General features: G+C 40.7%; 1 protein-coding gene across 3 annotated transcripts in view; it reads left to right on the top strand.

Annotated features, from left to right (window-relative positions):
• Nucleotides 1-4,335: 4,335 nt before the first annotated feature.
• antxr2a (ANTXR cell adhesion molecule 2a) overlaps nt 4,336-21,254 on the top strand; it is an 89,254-nt gene continuing 72,335 nt past the window's right edge. For 2 of the 3 annotated variants that reach the window (XM_060907250.1, XM_060907248.1), the window contains exons 1-7: nt 4,343-4,822; nt 7,538-7,609; nt 13,590-13,661; nt 13,891-13,972; nt 17,382-17,486; nt 17,569-17,637; nt 18,467-18,547. In XM_060907250.1, coding sequence (XP_060763233.1) covers nt 4,698-4,822; nt 7,538-7,609; nt 13,590-13,661; nt 13,891-13,972; nt 17,382-17,486; nt 17,569-17,637; nt 18,467-18,547 — 606 coding nt within the window. In that variant the 5' untranslated portion in view covers nt 4,343-4,697. Of the gene's footprint in view, nt 4,823-7,537; nt 7,610-13,589; nt 13,662-13,890; nt 13,973-17,381; nt 17,487-17,568; nt 17,638-18,466; nt 18,548-21,254 lie in introns of all 3 variants that reach the window. The other variant, XM_060907249.1, reaches the window with a different exon arrangement.

Here is a 21,254-nt window from a genome sequence, read left to right as displayed (position 1 = left end):
TGAAATCAGAAACTGTAGAATAAATGTCTCATCTCATCTCATTATCTCTAGCCGCTTTATCCTGTTCTACAGGGTCGCAGGCAAGCTGGAGCCTATCCCAGCTGACTACGGGCAAGAGGCGGGGTACACCCTGGACAAGTTGCCAGGTCATCACAGGGCTGACACATATGGCCCTTTTCCACTACCCTTTTTCAGCTCACTTCAGCTCGCTTCAGCTCACTTCAGCCCGACACGGCTCGCGTTTCGACTACCAAAAACCAGCACGACTCAGCTCGTTTCAGCCCTGCTTAGCCCCTAAAACTCGCACCATTTTGGAGTGGGGCTGAAGCGAGCCAAACCGTGCCGACTGAGGTTGGGGGCGTGAGCAGACACTCCCCTGTGCACTGATTGGTGAGGAGGCGTGTCCTCACATGCCCACACACGCCCCGCGAGCGCGCTGGGATCTGTAAACACCGCAAACCCGGAAGAATAATAATTATGAATTACGAGAATTTCTGAAGCCTTATGCGCCTCGCCTCATCTATACGCTCTTGCCAGTATCTGTCCGCGTTGTCGGTGACAACAAGCCACAGCACCGAGACCAGCAACACTAACGACTCCATGTCCTCCATGTTTATTGTTTACTATTCGGGTCGTGAGACTACCGCTTAAAAGCTCACTGAATCAGTGACATACAGAGCATCGTGCACGAGTTCGCGGAGCGCAAGGCTCGTCGTATGCCCTTCAAATAATGCGCGCAGTAGGCTATTGATGTTTTATTATGAGCCATGTACAGTATGTCGCCTAATGGTTTTTTTTGTTTCTGAGTTACATGTTCGTTTGAAGGACTTAATGTACAAAATAACATAGTTGCACCCCGGAGTGTTGAAATTGGTAAACACAGTGCATTCAGTGAGGTTTGCACCGCCCTCCTTTTATTTCTGACTCTTCCTGTCAGCGTTGCAACCTCTGAGCGCTCATTCGTATGCCCTTCAAATAATGTGCGCAGTATAGGCTATTGATGTTTTATTATGAGCCATGTACAGTATCCTAATGTTTTTTGTTTCTGAGTTACATGTTCGTTTGAAGGACTTGATGTACTAAATAACATAGTTGCACCCGGTAGTGTTGAAATTGGTAAACACCGCAGTTGCGGACATTTTGTAGCCTAAAATGATGTTATGATAAGCTTTAATAAAGGGCCCGGTCATTTGCCCCGCCCCCGGCCCGGCTCTGACTTGTTCCGCCACTGTCACTGATGTCACTGTTTGCGCTGCTTAACGGCATCACATGACGTCCACCCACTTTCGCTAACTCCACCCAATGTGTCCACCCACTTCCAGCCAGCACGGTTCAGCGCGGTTGTAGTCGAAATGCAACTCCAACAGCCTCGCTCAGCTCGACTCAGCTCGACTCGGCACGGCACGACTCAGCCGCGTTTGTAGTGGAAAAGCGGCAATAGACACAGACAACCATTCACACTCACATTCACACCTACAGTCAATTTAGAGTCACCAGTTAACCTAACCTGCATGTCTTTGGACTGTGGGGGAAACCGGAGCACCCGGAGGAAACCCACACGGACACGGGGAGAACATGCAAACTCTGCACAGAAAGGCCCTCGCCAGGCATGGGGCTCGAACCCAGGACCTTCTTGCTGTGAGGCGACAGCACTAACCACTACACCACCGTGCCGCCGTAGAATAAATGTATCAGAGTTTAATACACTTATGGGTAGGGATGAACGAGTACAGCATTATCTGTATCTGTATCTGTTAACCATATGAATGATCTGTATCCGTATCTGTACTCGGAGTGGGCGGGGCCTAACCCGGAAGTGGGTCTGGTTGTCTTGAAACGGGCAGGGTTTTAACCAGTATGTTATTTTATTTAAGCAGGCAATTGATATGGGTTGATCAGAAATTGTTATATTTATTGCTGATTAGAAAACTATTTACAGGACAGCATCAGCATTGAGCTTCAGATCAATGGTTTTGATCACGATAGCAAACAAACTATTTACAAAACAAGTTTTGCAACAATGAATACAACACATGCGGTTGCAATTATGAAATGAAATGTAATGAACAAGAGTTTTCATACTCAACATAACTTTCTTTTTTTAACTTTTAATTTTTTTATGATCAGTGTGATTTTTTTTTGGATCTTTTTATTTTTTTTATTTCCACACCAGGTGTTTGAGTGTGTGTGTGTAGCTTAATTTGTAATATTATTTATACCACTACTACCTAGAAAGTGTCAGACACTCAGTGCATGAAGTAAAATAAAACTGGTTAGAGCCAACTGACGGTTTAAAAAAAAAAAAAACTCCGACGACCGGCAGAGAGAAAGAGAGTGTGTGTGTAGCTTAATTTGTAATACTTATACCAGTACTACCTTTATTTTTACATGAATTACAGCAAGAAAGTGTCAAACACTCAATGCGTGAAGTCAAAAAAACTGTTTTTAACCGACGGTTAAAAAAAGAAAAAAAAATCTCCGACAGGCAGAGACGCAACGCGAGTCACTTTCTACCAAGCACCACGTCTGAACGAACCCACGTTTACCAGAACTCTACTGGTTATAAGTAAGTACAAACTGAAATAAAAACAAACTTGAAGCTGAAGAAACCCGAAACGTCACCTGAGTGACTGAGGTAGAGACAGAGAGCTGTTCTCTGTGTGAATGAGCAGAGTGGTGTGTGTAGGGGAGGGGTGCTGTGACGCTGTGTGAGGATTTTCATTCAGGCCGAGCACAGATATTGACTCGTATTACTCGTATAATACTTGTACTCGGCAAAAGTGCTTTATCCATACCGGATACTCGTTTCAGCCGAGTATCCGGATCAACTCTACTTATGGGGCAACACGGTGATGTAGTGGTTAGCACTGTCACCTCACAGCAAGAAGGTTCTGGGTTCGAGCCCAGCAGCCGGCGAGGGCCTTTCCATGTGGAGTTTGCATGTTCTCCCCGTGTCTGCGTGGGTTTCCTCCAGGTGTTCTGGTTTTCTCCCACAGTCCAGTTAGGCTAATTGGCTACTTTAAATTGCCTACAGGTGTGAATGGTTGTTTCTCAATCCAGGAAATGGGAGGGTTGCAGCAGGAAGGGCATCTGGTGTAAAACTATGCTCCATGTGGAACAGTAGGATCCACATGTGGATGACATGTGGAACAGTAGGATCCACATGGACCCCGACCTGGCAGAAGTGCTGGACAAGAAGGAAGGAGAGAGAGTTTGTGGTGTTTAAAAGTAGACGACCTTTCAATTTCATAAAACCGGTGGCATTTAGTTCCCTCTGAAATGTGGTCATTGTGATATATGTTTATTTCTGTAATATCTAAAAAAACAAACAAACCCCCCCCCCCAAAAAAAAAAGAAAAAAGAAAACACCAGGCCATTCCATGGCTGGGAGGTTATTTAATTTGAGGGGATTCCCTAGCAAATACTGTGCATGAAATCGCTCGCTTTGTGCAGTCAAGCATACAGAGGAAGTCCGTATGCGCATGCGCAGGTTTACCTTTCGGCGTCATCGTCTTCTTCTTCTCTTGGGTTTTACAGCAGCTGGCATCCAGTGTTGCATTACTGCCATCTACAGGTTTACCTTTGACCATGCACTGACAGTTCCATCATTCTGTCGCTAAAAGAACAGCTGATCACACCGAGGTGCTTGCTGACCGCCGATATTTATTAGTTTGGTCCTGTGTTTCCTTTCCTTTGCAACATAACGCCTTTTCTTCTCGCTTTCCGTTCCTGTAGTCGGTCTTTCACGTTTCATTCGCACACTCCTGTTTCAAATTTGTATCCCACAATGCGATGCCCTGCCTGAACGGGGAAAACCCACCATGCGATGTATGACATAGCATTTTGAATTGGGTCATGGTGAAGCAATAAATAATAGCAGAGAATTCAGGGCCACGTGGCTTTAAATTCATTGTTCTATTTAAATAAATAAATAAATAATAATAATAATAATAAATTGATTCGAATTCAGTAGCTTTCGGTCCACTAAACGAAAATAATTGCGTGTCGGGGAAAATATTTTTATGACTTCCACTTGAAAAATCTGAAAGGCGGTCTAGCTTTAATGCAGACATGAGAATTTCCTGCTTAATTAAGTCAGCATGGACTTTTCGGCTGTTAGTGACCTCATTTCATAGTTTTCATGTTGGGCAGATGTCTTTATTCATGGAGTGCTTCACTGTAAGCAGATTTAAACTTTTTGGCATCTTCATGAGCTTTGTTTCAGGCGAGCAAATTTACTGTTGTGGGTTTTTTTTTTTTTCCCTCTCTCTCTTCCACATCCTCCAGCTGTTGGGGGTTCCGCCCGAATCCTTCCTTCCAACATCTGTCTGCACATGCGCAGTCCATCTCTGACTTTCTTTCTCAGAAGCAGCCGAAAAGTTTTACAAGTAAGCTCGCCTGAAGTTTGTCTATCACGATAAAGTTATATAAACGCGCAAGGATGAAGTAATCACGTTCATGACGTCATGTTTATTCATCTACAGGAAGGATTTTATAACTTCATTTCAAAACACTTGGGCCATGTTGCACAAGAGTGCAGGATATAACCGAGCCGCTATTGTTCTTCTTCTTCACTTGCTGCTCTGTTCACTGGATTGACGACACGGTTTGGTGGATTTTGCTATTTGTTTTTTTAAAATATATATATTATATATATAAAAATAAGTGTTATTGACCTACTGACAAAAACGAGCAGAATGCCAGAGAAAGGTTTGCGCATGGCCGCCACGGCGCTTCTGCTGCTCGGCTTGATCTCGCCTTTGGGAGCTGAACCTCCTCCATCCTGTCATGGAGCTTACGACCTCTACTTCGTGTTGGACAGGTCAGGAGAAGACTTCTGCACACTTCACACTTGTTTTTTTTTAAAAATATCTTTCTTTCTACTTTTTTTTTCTCTGAAAGCCCGTTTCCGGCATTATTATGTCATAATAATGAGAACGTACAGTATTTCATAGCTTATGTGTCTCATATTTATGAGATCTCATACGGTAATACTGACTTACTATTAAAAAAAAGAGAGAGAGAGAGACAGGTTTTCTGGTGGTGGTGTAGTGGTTAGCACTGTCGCCTTACAGCAAGAAGGTCATGGGTTCGAGCCCTGTAGCCGATGAGGGCCTTTCTGTGTGGAGTTTGCATGTTCTCCCCGTGTCCGCGTGGGTTTCCTCTGGGTGCTCCGGTTTCCCCCACAGTCCAAAGACATGCAGGTTAGGTTAACTGGTGACTCTAAATTGACCGTAGGTGTGAATGTGAGTGTGAGTGGTTGTCTGTGTCTATGTGTCAGCCCTGTGATGACCTGGCAACTTGTCCAGGGTGTACCCCGCCTTTCGCCCGTAGACAGCTGGGATAGGCTCCAGCTTGCCTGCGACCCTGTAGAACAGGATAAGTGGCTACGGATAGATGGAGAACATCTTCTCAAAATTATGAATTTTCATCTCGTCTCATTATCTCTAGCCACTTTATCCTGTTCTACAGGGTCACAGGCAAGCTGGAGCCTATCCCAGCTGACTACGGGCGAAAGGCGGGGTACACCCTGGACAAGTCGCCAGGTCATCACAGGGCTGACACATAGACACAGACAACCATTCACACTCACATTCACACCTACGGTCAATTTAGAGTCACCAGTTAACCTAACCTGCATGTCTTTGGACTGTGGGGGAAACCGGAGCACCTGGAGGAAACCCATGCGGACACGGGGAGAACATGCAAACTCCGCACAGAAAGGCCCTACATTCTGATACGTTTTGGAGTTCATGAGGTTTTGATTAAATATATTTGATTCACATGACCAGTCCAATAAGCTCGAAGAACTCAGTAATGAATATAATAATATTTGATAGCAGTGAGTGGTGATTTCCACTACTGAAACAAGCAAACAAGTTGTGGACTTCCTGGTCATGGGGACTGCTTAGGAAACCACTGCCTTAGGCTACATGTGACTGCATCATGAAATACTCTGATATTTGCCAATAATTTTAAAGCAAAGTTTTCTTTTTATTAAATCCTGACTCTATTAAAGGTTAAGAGCAATCATAACAAATCCATACAACCTCTTTAACACTATTCCAGTTGTATGTCACTTGTGCATGGTTTTTTTTTTTATGATTGGCCAATAGAACGTTGTACTGTAGTCATTTTAACCAAGTGTCCAAAGCTGCGATGAAAGAAAAGGGACACTGTTTATTTATCAAGGTGTTAAGTTTCCTGAAGGTTATTTGAAATGTTCAGTCACAGAAAATCCAAGGGCTTTTGTCAAAAAGTGGTCAAAATCATGACGTAAACCCAGTTGCCTTGAACTCCTCCTCCTCCTACTACTACACATTCAGTCTGCAGAAACTCCTTTGACAAGATGAAGTTTTGAGGAGTTCCTATTAGGTTCATGATTATCTTTATTTCCTTATCTTTTAAGAACTGTTGGTTGGCCACCTCCCTGACATCAGGGAAATTACAGGATGAAACATAGATTCAATCGTTGCTCTACTTATGAAGTGAAGACACAGATCTCTAAATCTCTCTCTAGATCTGTCTAGAGAGCTTCCCAATAATACTAATGACACCCTCAGTTTTTGGCTAGACATTGTTGTATTGTTTTATGAACTCAGCATGTACTGCAATTGCTAGTTCAACTAGCCATTAGATAAAGGACATACTGTACTTTATACACTTTAGATACTTCTTCATTAGGGTTAACGGTGTTACAGGCTTCCTGTGATGTCGTTTGTTTTGAACAACCCACATGAAATGTGCAGTGGTTTTACTTTTGTACCTGAATATGACTTGGTCCTGAAAAAACAAGTTGTTTTTGCTTATGAGACGTGGATACAGTAAATTCAGAGATACAATTCAGCATTAATGTTGTCGTGATAGAATTTCCACTGGTGAAGCAACCATCCAGTTTGCATGAATCATGTTTAGTTTCAGCATTTTTTATAAAGAATTAGGGAGTAAAACTTGAGTCAGGGTGGCACGGTGGTGTAGTGGTTAGCGCTGTCGCCTCACAGCAAGAAGGTCCTGGGTTCGAGCCCCGGGGCCGGCGAGGGCCTTTCTGTGCGGAGTTTGCATGTTGTCCGCGTGGGTTTCCTCCGGGTGCTCCGGTTTCCCCCACAGTCCAAAGACATGCAGGTTAGGTTAACTGGTGACTCTAAAGTGAGTGTGAATGGTTGTCTGTGTCTATGTGTCAGCCCTGTGATGACCTGGCGACTTGTCCAGGGTGTACCCCGCATTTCGCCTGTATTCAGCTGGGATAGGCTCCAGCTTGCCTGCGACCCTGTAGAAGGATAAAGCGGCTAGAGATAATGAGATGAACTTGAGTCAGCAAGCGCATGAAAACAACCACATCAAAAAAAAAAAAATCTTCCAGTTTATTTTTGCTTAAGTATGGATCTCTATATTTATGTGGTTTACAATTCCTGGTGTTCATCCTTCCAGTACTGTTCTACAGACTTGCAGAATACATGAGAAGATGAATTGAAGCTGTTCTGGTGGCTCAGGGTGGCCTAACACCTTACGTTATACATAAATATCCTCTTTATTACAGGTCAGGAAGTGTCGCATCTGATTGGTACCAGATCTATGAGTTTGTGAGAAACCTCGTCGACCGATTTGTCAGGTAAGAAGTCCTTCGTTTCCTTCCAGACGAAAATTTGAAAGTACATACAACATTAATTAATTATAGTGCTTTATAGTGTGAAACCGAGTGCACAATTCAGCTCATCTAACCACACATCCGGCTTGGAAAGGATACTGAAATGGGGAGGGGGATTTGAGATACGGAATAAAAAATTTAAAAAAAGGCCTGATGAATGTTGAACTTACGTAACGTTGACTCAATGTATGTGCCAGTACAGACGGTAGCGACCTAGCCAGAAGAAAGCAGTCTGCTTGAGAAAATAGCAAAGGGAGCAGGTGGGAGTGGGTGGCAGGGAGGCTCAGTCTTCTGGGCTGTGAGAATGGCCATTTGCACCAAAACCTTCCAACGCCACACTTATCCCTCACACATAACGGGAGGAGAGGCAGAGAATGTACTTTAAGGAATGGCGTGCGAGAGTAGACCAGTACAGTCTGCTCTTGACTTTGACACTCTTCTGTTGCACCATGTGGAATCTGCTGGCCCTTTTCCTGTTCCTGCTCTCTGTCTCTCTCTCTCTCACTCTCTCTGTCTCTCTCGTTGTTTCTTTGTTCAGTGTTAGATCGACCAGCTGTATAAAACGTTAATTAAATCATTAGTCCAAAGAGGATTTGCTAGGAGATCCCTAGTTGCCTCAGTATTGCATGATAGAAGTCTCAACAGTTCTGCTGCGAGAGCAAATTTGAAGTCCGATCTCGGTGATGCAACCTTAAACTTGCCTAACTAAAGTATTAGTACATTTACCAGTCATCCTCATGTGTCAGGGAATTAATCATGCACTAAAATATTGAAAATGATGATTTGATGTTTTTTGTCAGTAGAGGTTGCCTAGTTGAGCATATTGGCTCTGTTTTTATGAATAATCTCATGTGGGGGATGCTTGCAGGTTGAATGTGTCAGCGAAGTGCGAAAAAGCGGCACCTCTCCTTATGCTCATGAGTCCTGAGACCTGACTAGCTGTGAGGTCTGAAACCCAGCATGTTTCAGTGCTGTATTAGCTTTAGTGACAGAAGGTTGAGAGAAAGAACAACTGCTTGGTGAGCTAGGTCAATAATCAGTAAAATGTTATTGTTTATTCTTGTTTAGGCCTTATATGAGGAAATACATCACATATAAAAATGATATAAGGGACATATAAGACACCAGAATGATGCACCATGATGAAGTTGTGTATATATATATATGTATGTATGTATGTATGTAAAGCAGTCATGTGATTTGGATGTACTCAGTGCCGAGTGAGTCACTCAACATGTTTTTGATTAATCACTCACTTCCTTCTGAGGGAATTTTTACAACCATGTCACATCCTTTTATTAGATGACCATACCGGTGTCTTATTCATACTGTAGCATCATACACGTCAACCTTTGGTCAATCAACCCTGTATAACCAACCTCCAAAATCCGTATTTCCCTTATAAAATCCGTATAAGATGCAAATTAAAATAATTTACCTAAAATTTGCATGATAATTAACAATGATATATCCAAGTTACCGTAAAATACCAAATAATAGCCGAGTTCCAATTAACCGCCGAGTTCCCTTTAACGGCCGGGTGTACGCGTGTGTTGTGACAAATAAAGGCCGGTTCCGAATACTCGCCGGGGTCTAAAAAAAAAAGCGTCCGAACGTTCTATCTAGAATCTTGAGGCCCAGCACTTTTCTGGTTTTCTGGTGTTTAAACGATTTTGCATTGCATAGTTTTCTACCGAAACAATATGAATGAATGAATGAATGAATGAATGAATGAATGAAATTATTTCTATAATACTGTTTACAACATTTTGTTACGTGATAATAAACATGCCATTTCAATGTTATAATCTTGGTCTACCGTAATATTTCTTGAGGAATGCAACTCCGTAACTTTTGACAGATGTCTTAGCCACCCCTTTGGGTATACCCAACGAAAGCCAGCGTGTGTGGTGACATTGAGGACTGCGGGTTTCCAAGGTTGGACTGCTGCTTCTGTTAAACGACCTAAATTGCCGAATGCATGCGTCAAAGCACACACTGAGTTTTATTAAAGACCTTATACCATTTCACTTGCCCTTACCCATTCGGATCTGGAAGACGCTTTACAAAAAAGGTGAGAGCGTTCTAACATGCATTTCAGTCTGCTCGCGGCCAATCTAATCCAAGGGGCCTTTTCAACAAGTAATCTGTCGTGCAAGTTGGGCAGAAGCACGCGTCAGGCAGGCAACATGTAGGCCTACAAGTCAGTAACCTATTCAACTAACTTTCATCCGAACTTTAAGTTTTCTACGGGGTCGAGCCACCGTACCAACTCACTCGGGGAATAGGCTCATATCAGCCAAATAGGGAGACGTCTTGGAGAGAAACGTGATGCAAGATGACAGTATGTAGCCACTGCAGGTCACTTATTTTTCAGCATAAGAAAAAACCCTTTGGTTTGACACTTCGCACCCTAATTATGTTGCTTCAACGTCGCGCCCTCCATGCAATTTCAGATTGACAGACATCGCGAAGCGCAAAGGGTGGAGGCTGCATGGGTGAGGGTGATCGCAAGTGACCATAATTTTGCAGAGTAATTAAATCACAGTGCTGCGCACAGACAATGGTGTGGTTTCTTGATTATTTTGTAAAGCATGCGCTTAACTAGTCATTAACAGGAAAAGGTGTGTGATTTATCCTTTATCCACCCCGACTGTGCCATGCGAAGATGCATTCTGCGTCTTCAAAATTCCCCGAAGTCGGCACCGTGCTATCTGTAATCTAACTCTAAACAAACTGTAAGTTATACTGGTTAAAAGTAGGCCTATCTGAGAATGATTTTTTTCCCCGTTTTGAGGTAGATTTTGGGGAAGGTGTTTGTGAAGAAGGAATTAATCGCCTGTTCCAAATAGCCGCCTAGTCTCTAATACGCGCCGGGTCTCTTACGTGATTGAGACAAATAATCGCCCGGGCTATTATTTGGTATTTTACGGTACTTTTTATTCAATATTACCGTAAATCCTCTAATATAGGCCGGGGCCTTTATTTCACTCAAGTGCATCTTGGTCCAGGCCATTATTGGAAGGAGGCCAGAATTAGAGGCAGGCCTCTATTTCTATTTGAAGTCTCACGTTCGAGTCAAGTTGATGCTTGGTTGCCTGGTTACCACCAGACCTACCGGTAATCACAATCAGGGGCGCCTGCAGGGTTGAACTGTAAGGTACGCACTAGCGGTGTAATCCCCCCCCAAAAAAACGCTTGCGTGCTGCAGTTTCTATGAAGAGTCGATCTATAGCTTATACACAAAACAACGATAGAACTTTAACTTGAAATTGAACAATAGCCTTCCATGAACACAGGCTGATATTTGAACAACATATGTGAACTACACACGACAATAAACAATAAACTCTTTATAGCCTCGATTAGAATCTAGTGAACTTGCTCAGCACTACCGCACGCACGACTCTGACACACACTGTAGCGCAACGTGGGGTACATAGACTCGCTGAAAAACTCCTCGGGTATTTTTCTGAGTTTACCGAAAATCAGAGTAGAAGGAGCCACCCACCCTCTGTCTGGTTTGAAGCGGTTCTGTAGGACATTGAGCTTTACAGAGTCCGGTGCACATTTTAAGGCATCTGGTTGAAGTTTACCTATGTCTGATAAATCTGATGTCAGTGATAGCGGGCTGACTCGTGGCTCATTAGTAAAGCTATCTGATGGCTCATTTGTCAGCAAGGTGGAGCAACCATCTACTTCTGATCGTAAGGGACATGGGGAGATGTAGGTGTTCTTATATGAAATTCACTGGATGTATGGCTAGTTTCAAACTCAGAGGTAGATGAAGGCAATTCCCTCAAAGGAACTGAGCTAGCATCCAGCTGCAGCGTACTGCTGCTCGGTTGCGGAGGAGTGGAAGCTGCCGGTGCCGTGTTACTAGCTGATACTGGAGAGGACTGGCAAGCAGATGACACCCCTGGATCACTGCTTTTGGACTTTTTCGTAAAAGTCTGAAACAAGCTCGTTTGTTTCAGGGTTCGTTTACTCATTTTTGACTCGCTTCTCAATAAATTCTCGCACAAGCTCTGACTACTGACGATTGTCTGTCTCCGTTTCTCAAAACTGGAGAGAATCTCAGTGGTGCAAGAAAAGTATATCTGCATTGACCAATGAGCTTTCTTGGTCACGCACACCCCGCCCACTCCTGAAGCACACAAATGCGCCGGCACACACACGTCTCTCTCTCTCTCTCTTTCTCAAATTATGTTGCATTGCCAAAGCATTCAGGTAACAATTATAATTAAAAAAAAATATCTCTCTCCCCAAGGTACGCCTAGTGCGTACGGCCATACGCCTGGCGGCGCCACTGATCACAATTGTCTTTCAGATCGGAACGATTGTGTAAGGCCACTATGATCTCAGAAACATTGTTGGTTATAGCCCCGGCCTGTATTAGAGTCCGGCCATTATTTACCTCCTCCGACAGCGAGACCGGCCAATATTAGAGTCCCGGCCAGTAATGGAATACAGGCCAGTATTAGAGGATTTACTGTAATAACAATAAACCTTCAGAATGAATACAAAGCTCCAATGTTTGACAAAAACACAAAGTGTCACTCTAATGTTCTGAATTGTACTCCATGACAGTTTTTTTAGCAGTCTGCACCAATACCTCACGAGGCTGCATGTCACAGCAAGTGTCTGTGTTGATCTTGCCGGAGTGCCCATTCAGAATCTTTTCAGTCGCTATTGAAAGTCGCTCAGGTGGAAATACGCATTTCAAACAAAATGTTACTTCCCGGTTGGCGGGATTCTCGCAATGCGGTGTGCGCATGATCAGAAGTGGAACGAAGTCTCGCTACCACAAGATAACGCGCGATTTCATAAGACTCTTTACTGGCTGTCAGTGCTTTCTGTAGTGTACAGTACGTTTGTAAATGTTATGCGCTCTTTTATCATCGTGGAAATTGATTATAGCTCTAAATAAATATTGAAGTTTTTTTAAAGAATCCGTATAACTTTATTTTTACTCCCGTATACTACGTTTATTGAATCAAATCCGTATAAAATACGGACATTCCGTATAGGTTGACATGTATGTAGCATACCGCTGTTGAGACTCAAAGGGTATTAAGTTGTACTTTTGTGTTGACGTGACAGAGGACTAAGGGCGGACATTATTTAGGCATGCTACTTAAATAATTCTATAATTAAATAATTGACTAAACGTTAGTCAGTGAAGAGGAATTTATTTCTTGTAAACTTTTAATCATTCTGTTCTGTTTGGGTCACTTTGAAGTGGAGCGCAATATTAAATGACTAAAGGCGATTACTATAACCTCATTTTCCATTATGTTATATATAAAACAACTATTCCGCAAAATCGAGTCGTACATGAGCTGATAGCCGATGAGGCGCTTGGTGATAGAGTGATTGAGTACAGATTGAGTGGAATAACTGTTTCACTCTATCCACATTCACTGGATTTTGAGAAACAGAGCATTTTTATTTTTTGCAAATTCAATAACTAAAAACTTTATACAAAACGTCCGACAAAATCATTTCCACTTAGAATGTAAACAAACCAGCGAAATGACAGGAGCAATTTGTGAAAAAATTCTGTAATAATAATAATAATAATAATAATAATAATAATTCTTGGAAAAAAAAAAAGAAACGTTCTTACCATCAAATACTTTTTGCTTTTTTTGTATTTTGGGGGGTTTTGTTTCTAAGTAGAGTTTTTATTTCGGCCTCGGTTGGTTCAGCATCATGCGCCGCCATTTTTTTTTCTCTACTCACGGTATATGAGCTGATAGTCTAGTAGTAGAGTAGCCAATCAGAGCGCACGATTGCTCATATCCAGCGAATGTGGATAGAATAAATATAACAGAGTTCAGTGAATATGTTCAGTTCATTTTGCCCTGAGGAACATAAGGGGTAAATTAAATTATATTTAAATTACATATTAAGCACTAATTATGTTTATTTTCCATTCCAGCCCCAATATGAAGGTTTCATTCGTTGTTTTCTCGTCAAACGCAGAAGTAATTTTGCCTCTCACTGGAGACAGGTACAGTTGTGTTTGACATACTCTTCTTTAATACTCTCTACGTACTGCAGAAGTTTTATAGTCAATGTTTTATCGACTTAAAGAAGCAAAACACACTATAGCTATTAGAGAATAGAGAATAGCAATATCACATAGTTATAGTCATCAGGTATCAGGATGAAATTCTGCATTTTTACTTGCAACTTCAGTTCCCAACTAACTATTCCCTTTATATGTTGATGCATTCCAGAGCAAAGATAGAGGAAGGCCTACAGAAACTGAGTGAAGTTAGACCTGCAGGTGATACATACATGCATGAAGGAATTAAAATGGTAAATAAGAACATTTATCCTCTAGACTTATGAATACCTGTGTTGAGGATATTGGACTGGAAATATATTGTACATCCCACATGTGCAGAACCAGTCAAAAGTTTGTACACACCTTCTAATTCAATGTTTTTTCTTTATTTTTATTTTTATTAATTAAAAGTCACTCCATGTCTTAAAGTAATGATGGATGTCGTTTCTCTTTACTTAGTTGAGCGGTTCTTGACATAATATAGATTACTACAGTTGTGGAATAGGGCAGTTTACTGTATTTTTATTATTTACTATTTACTGTTTGATCTCAAACGCATTAAGAAGGCAAGAAATTGTACTAATTAACTTTTGACGAGGCACCTGTTAATTGAAAAGCATTCCAGGTGACTACCTCATGAAGCTGGTTAAGATAACGCCAATAGTGTGCAAAGTGTCATCAAGGTAAACGCTGGCTACTTTGAAGAATCTGAGATACGAAACGCATTTTGTTTTTTGACACTTTTTTTTGTTTATCTTATTAAATAATTCCATAGTTTCATAGTTTTGATGTCTTCAGTATTGTTCTACAATGTAGAAAATAGTCCAAATACAGAAAAACCTATGAATGACTAGGTGTGTCCGAATGTTTGACTGGTACTGTATAACTGTATCCAATACAATGCAAATTAACATATTTGCAGAACTGAGGACTGTGAATTAATCCTGAGTAAGCTAATTTTACTCAGGGCTTTGAACCGGTTCAAGGAACAAAAAAGAAAACCGGGAACTTTTTCTATTTCACATGGAACAGAAACGAAACCAGAAACTTTATTATTTTTTATGTTCCGGAACAGAAACGCTTATTAAAAATAATGGTAACCGGTTAATACCGGTTTTTATTTCGTTCCTCAAAGTTTCTGTAGCCTACAAATAGTCATTCTTCTCCTGCGCAAGTTTCTATGACCCGCTGGGGTTCACTTCCTGTGTGACGTTCGCTGATTGAATGGAGAGAGCGGGAAGGTGGACTACTAGTGAGTAATTGCATTACTGAGTGTCTGAGCAAAGAAGAGCCTGAACGAAGCAAGCTCCCTATTGGCTGTTTGTAAAAATGTATCAGTTGTTGCCCTTCCCACGGGAATCATCGCGGGCTCGAGAGACGAGACCTGACGAGTTAGTTCGTTGGTAGCAGAACAAAATGTCTGGACACAAATCGGGTTTTCAGAAAAGGAAAGAAAATAAACGGAGGGTCGAAAATACAAAAAAGGAGGCAGAAAATGCAAAACGAGTTTTAAGGTAGGACAAATGGTTAGTTTTCTGAGGCAGCCCGCCGTGGCTGCCTGCAGGCTTATTTATTATAGCCCATTTAGTTAAAATAGTTGATATAAAATGTTTATAGTTGTAGTTATGTGATGGTTGTCCTGATTTAGACTGGTTTTTTTGGGGGGGGGTTTGCGCGATGTTGCACACGGGTCCAGATTAGGGCAGAACCGGCCCTGGCTACATTTCAGGTGTAGTTTGTTTTATGTATGTATGTACTTGCATAGATGTGTACTTGGTCTTCCAATATGGCGCCTAACAAAATCTCGCGGCGCGGTGACGCCATGCGGTAGCCCTCTATAGGGCCTGACTAGCCTTTGGTAACACACTAAACGAATTATCTTTCATTTTTGGCACTTTTTCTGTTTGTGTAGATGGGAAGACATACTGAGAATCCAAATCGCCAACATTTGAAATAATAATTGTTTTGAATTATTTCTTGTCTTATTTAATGAAGGTTGTAATAGAATTAGCCTACATTTGGCTTAAGCTGGATGAGACAGAGACATAATTTTATAGCCATTTGTTAAACAGCTGACAGGGAACGTAATTAACCGTTCCGGGAACGAAATTTTTTTGTTCTAACCGGTTCGGGAACGTCTATTTAATGGTGGAACCCAAAACCGGAAACGTTAAAATTCCGTTTCTGTTCGGAACGAACCAATAGGAAAAAAATTCCGGTTCAAAGCCCTGATTTTACTATACAGCATGATTACATCATATTCTCCTCTATAAACTATATCCCAACTCTCATCTATTGGTGAAGTGTAAGATTTGAAACGAGTAGGATGTATGATTTTCACTGGATATAACATTATTTCATAGTAAGCAAGTGTTTGTGTATTTCGGGACATGATCTCATTAGCACGCATTCATCATTCTGAAACATTCAGAGACTCAACTGCTGCTTACTTTATAATATTTTTGTGAGTCTTGCATTACTGCATATTATTTGTGTGTGAGAAAGGCGCTATATAAATTAAACATATTCTTGTTATTATAAATTCTCTGACCATGTGGTGTGTGTGTGTGTGTATATATATATATATATATATATATATATATATATTAGTGCTGTCAAAAATGTCGCGTTATTAACGCGTTAACTTGACTCAATTTTAACGGCGATAATTTTTTTATCGCGAGATTAACGCTCTGTGGCATGATGTAGGTTTTTCATAAGCTTTTGAAACTGCCAGGAACTTGGAACAGAGACTTTGGTTAGAAAACCGATAGCAGCTAGACTGTAATGCCACGCCCCGCACAGCCAGAGTCCTCTGCCCCCCAAGAACCAGCGCGGGCAGGGCGCGCTAGTAGAGATGGGATTTATGGCTCTTTGATGGGATCCGCATCTTTGCGATCCGTTCTTTGAAAAGAGCCGTTCAAAAGACTGGCTAATTTGGCTCTTTTTAAATATTTATTCAGTTTTAAGAAGACAGCGTCTAAAGAAGCCAGATCCCTCTGAACTGTAAACTTAATGCTATCCCAGAAATCCTTCCTGTAATATGCAAATTTGGCCGCCTCTGATTGGACAGTGCGACGCATCAACAGGCAGAAAGTGTAAAAGTACAAAATGTGTTAAGTGAGCTGAAACAGTAAAGATCAGATTCAATGCAATATTTATCAACGAACAACTTAAACTTAATATAATAGTGTACTTTATATTATAATCAAGCATGTCAAGCCTACCGTCACTGTGTAACCTGTCTCTCTTTAGTTGTAGACTAACTCAAACAGTAGATCATTTCACTCATGGTTCTCTTGCTAGCCCCGCGCCGGTGCTCGGCTTAGGTTTCACTTTGCGGTGGCTGTGTCAAGACGTGTTATGCTTTGCAATAAAAAAAAACATTGGTACAAAGCAAGCCCATTCACTTTTTTATGCTGATAAGAGAATTACAATGGTTTTTTATGTGACAAAAATGTGCGATTAAATTGCGATTAATCGCGAGTTAACTATGACTGTCGCGACATTAATCGCGATTAAATATTTTAATCGCTTGACAGCACTAATATATATATATATATATATATATATATATATATATATATATATATATATATACTGTATATACTGTATATATAATACTGTACCTGCTGTACTCCTATGTATCTTCATCTTCAGGCAACTGCACAGATGAAAGAACAGATGAAAAAGTCTGCAAGCATCATAGTTGCACTGACAGATGGAAAGCTTTCTGTATATGTCCATGAACTTACTGTACAAGAGGTACGGTCATTCATCTTGCTGTGACAGTGAGTGTGGTGATGGAGTAGAATGTGATACCATTTTCCTTTATTTTTTCTTGCAGGCAGACACAGCAAGACAGTACGGAGCTCGGGTATATTGTGTTGGTGTGAAGGACTTTGATAAAGATCAGGTAAATAAAGCTTTTTAAAATGATGATGATGATTATTATTATTATGAAATGCATCGGGGCGGTACGGTGGTGTAGTGGTTAGCGCTGTTGCCTCACAGCAAGAAGGTTCTGGGTTTGAGCCCAGCGGCCGGCAAGGTCCTTTCTGTGTGGAGTTTGCATGTTCTCCCCGTGTCACCGTGGGTTTCCTCCGGGTGCTCCGGTTTCCCCCACAGTCCAAAGACATGCAGGTTAGGCTAATTGGTGGCTCTAAATTGACCGTAGGTGTGAATGTGAGCGTGAATGGTTGTTTGGCTCTGTGTCAGCCCTGTGCTAACCTGGCGACTTGTCCAGGGTGTACCCCGCCTCTCGCCCATAGTCAGCTGGGATAGGCTTCAGCTTGCCTGCGACCCTGTAGAACAGGATAAGCGGCTACAGATAATGGATGGATGGATGAAATGCATCCTTTTTTTCATTCAAATTAAAGATGTATATTAATTTTTCATTTCAAAATGTAGCCTTGATACAAACAGTTGACAATGAAACCTATCCCAAAACTAGCATCATCCCATAGACATCCCGTTGGTGTATGATGTTTTTGAAAACTTGAGATGATGATTTTATCGCAATATATTTAAACAAGAACTTCTTTGTTTTTGCAGATTTGAATGTGGCTATTTTGCTGAATACCAACTTTTGTTCAATTGTTTATATACCCACTGATCTTTCTTCCTGTGTCAACATGAGATGAGAGACAGATATTGGAGCGGAAATGTTTAACCGTGACTAATGTTTCTGTTTGGGAAAGTTCATTCCTGGTCACGATTTAACTTTTCTGTGTTTCTGGCGACAGCTGGCTGGTGTGGCTGACAGTGAAAACCAAGTCTTCCCAGTCAAAGATGGCTTTAAGGCTCTCAAAGGAATTGTTAATTCGGTAAGTTACTTTGTGCAAACTGTGCAATGTACAGGGTTAGTCAAAATTATGTTGACACTAATGGATTATTTTTCTCCTGAATGTGTGGTGCGCCGTGACCGCTGCTGGCATAGTTGTGCCCTACTTTAGTGACACCCCAACAGTGATGTCAGACGTCTACTTACAGATGGTGCAGACTGTCCTGTAAATCATCTTACACATATGATGTATGTTTTGTGAATAAATTATTTTTACCATTTAACTGTTAACATCATTTTAACTAACCCTGTATAATGGTGATTTTGCCATTTTTAATTTGAATGAAAGCAATATTATGCAAGGTCCAGTAAATGTAAACTACTACAATGATATCAAGTGCAGGTTGTCTTGCAGAAACTGTAGCATGTTATTTAGCAAATTGTACAACCAGATTACAATGACTCTTACTCAGTGTTTTATATAAAGCACTTATCACAGTTACAGTGCCTTGCATAAGTTGACGTTTAACTTTTCCACATTTTGTAGCGTCACAACCTGGAATTGAAATTAATTAGTATTCATTTTTGCTTGGTTTTATTGTGACATAATGGTTAATAAAATGTTGTAAAAATGTTATAAAAATGTTGCAAGTGTTTTGATTTTCCTACACTTCAATATTCAGGGATGAGAGTTTTCCGCTTTTCGGCGGATTTCCGCTTTTTCTGAGCAAAAATCGAAGCAAAAATCGATATTATGCCAAATCCGTTGAGATGTTTTTTTGATTGAGGGGGGTTGGGGTATGTTCCTTCGTGATACTCAAGCGTACGGCGATGTTACATGTTTACATTTTCGCCATCTTTAGTCTCGCTAAGTCTCGCGGTAGAATACATGTTATCTACAATGTAATTGGCCAGAACATCGCTGGCGAGAGCATGATAGCCAATCATAACAGTTCTTACAAGAGTGTGAGAGAGAACAAAAGCCAATCATAACAGTTCTTAAAAAAGTACCCGCATCGTTCTATTTTATCGAAGCTTGCACATGTTCATCGTCGCTGCGCTTCAAAAATACGTTTCTCTTTCGTATCGGCTTTTTTACTCAAAATGCCGAATACAATTGACAAGCGAGACGAAGCGAAGGTACGTGAAATCAATGCTGGTATAAAAAACAGAGAGAGGACTGACAAGCTTTTGTCTTTGGCCAAAAAGCTGAAGAAGTCGAAATGATTAAATGAAAATGAGAAGTGACTGTGAACTATAAATAATTGCATAAAGTGTACATAGACATTATCCCATAAACTTAGCATTCGTTTGATTTAATACATTGAACATGTATATGATGGTTCAGTAAATCTGAATTAATGCTGACAGTTTTGAAAACTTAAATATTTCAAAAGACCTTTTGAAATCATATGCAACTAATGAGGACATAGGCTGACTGACCCTTTCTCCCTAAGAAATTTTATTTAATATATGAACATTTTGATAATTAATAAAACTTACGTTTAATGTGAATTTAGTTTGTTATTTTTGTTGATCATAAATTATAACCATACCCTTGAATGTAGAATGTGATTTTATTTTGAATTCAAACAATACTCCTATTGATTTGAACCATATTTTCATGTAAATATATAAAAAAGACAACAGATTTTTTATCTACTACAGCTCAGATTTCAGGAAAAGTGGTTTATAAGGCCTTATTTTTCAAAATTTTCCTGGGGGGGTATCCCTCCCAGACCCCCGGCTTCGGGCGCCATCTTGTTTTCTGCTTTTTTGGTGACCACCCACTCTCATCCCTGAATATTATGGGTAATTCCATTTCAAATCCAGGTTACAAGATACATATAAATTCATAAATTCATGATATAAATTCAGTAAAAATACATGTAAAACTAGCAAAACTACAATGTAAACAGAGAATATAAACAGCTGAGTTGCTCCAAGTGACTGCTACCTGACGTCACCGCATACGTCACCACCGCAGGAAGCCCAGCTAGCATTTTAAAGAAAATTCATTTTTATCGAACACTGTTTGGTCTCCGAAAATGAAAGTTTGATTTTTTGAAATCTGCAACTACTTTTACTTAAACTAAGTTCGAGAATAAATCCGCTGAATGATCCCTTTAAGAAAAACCAGGCAAACAAATCCAAAATGTCTCAGAAACCTGGTCAAAAACAGGCACAAAGTCAGGTGATATGTAACTTGAACTAGCTAAAATCCAGAAAACACAAGAAACCAGGAACAGAGTAAAAAAAAAAACACTAGGGACATTTGGACAAGAGGTTTGGTAATGTCAATCACACATTCACTAAACAAATACATCACAAATCTTTGTGTGAGCTGAGAGTCCTTTTATGCTGTGATTGTGTGAAATGTGGAACAGTTATGAATAGTCAGAAGTCCAATGACTGTGAACGTGACCAGAATCTGTAATGCTTGAGTGTTGTAGTCCATGGTGTCCATGTTTGTCAGCCATGGTATGTTCTGGGAAATGTAGTCTGAAAGCATAGCCTGGTGCTGATTTCAGCACTGACATGGCAAATAAACTCATTGGTTTTACATTGGTTTCATAACTAATATAGTAACATGAGATGAATTACAGTGGATATAAAAAGTGTACACACCCCGTTAAAATAATAAGCTTTTCTGATGTAAAAAAAAAATGAGACCACGATAAATAATTTCAAAACTTTTCCCACCTTTAATGTGACCTATAACCTGTACAATTTAATTGAGAAACAAACAA

This window comes from Neoarius graeffei, chromosome 24, assembly GCF_027579695.1.
Source record: "Neoarius graeffei isolate fNeoGra1 chromosome 24, fNeoGra1.pri, whole genome shotgun sequence".
Lineage (NCBI taxonomy): Eukaryota > Metazoa > Chordata > Actinopteri > Siluriformes > Ariidae > Neoarius > Neoarius graeffei.
Note: the sequence above shows the minus strand (reverse complement) of the source record. Positions and strands in the feature narration are given on the sequence as shown.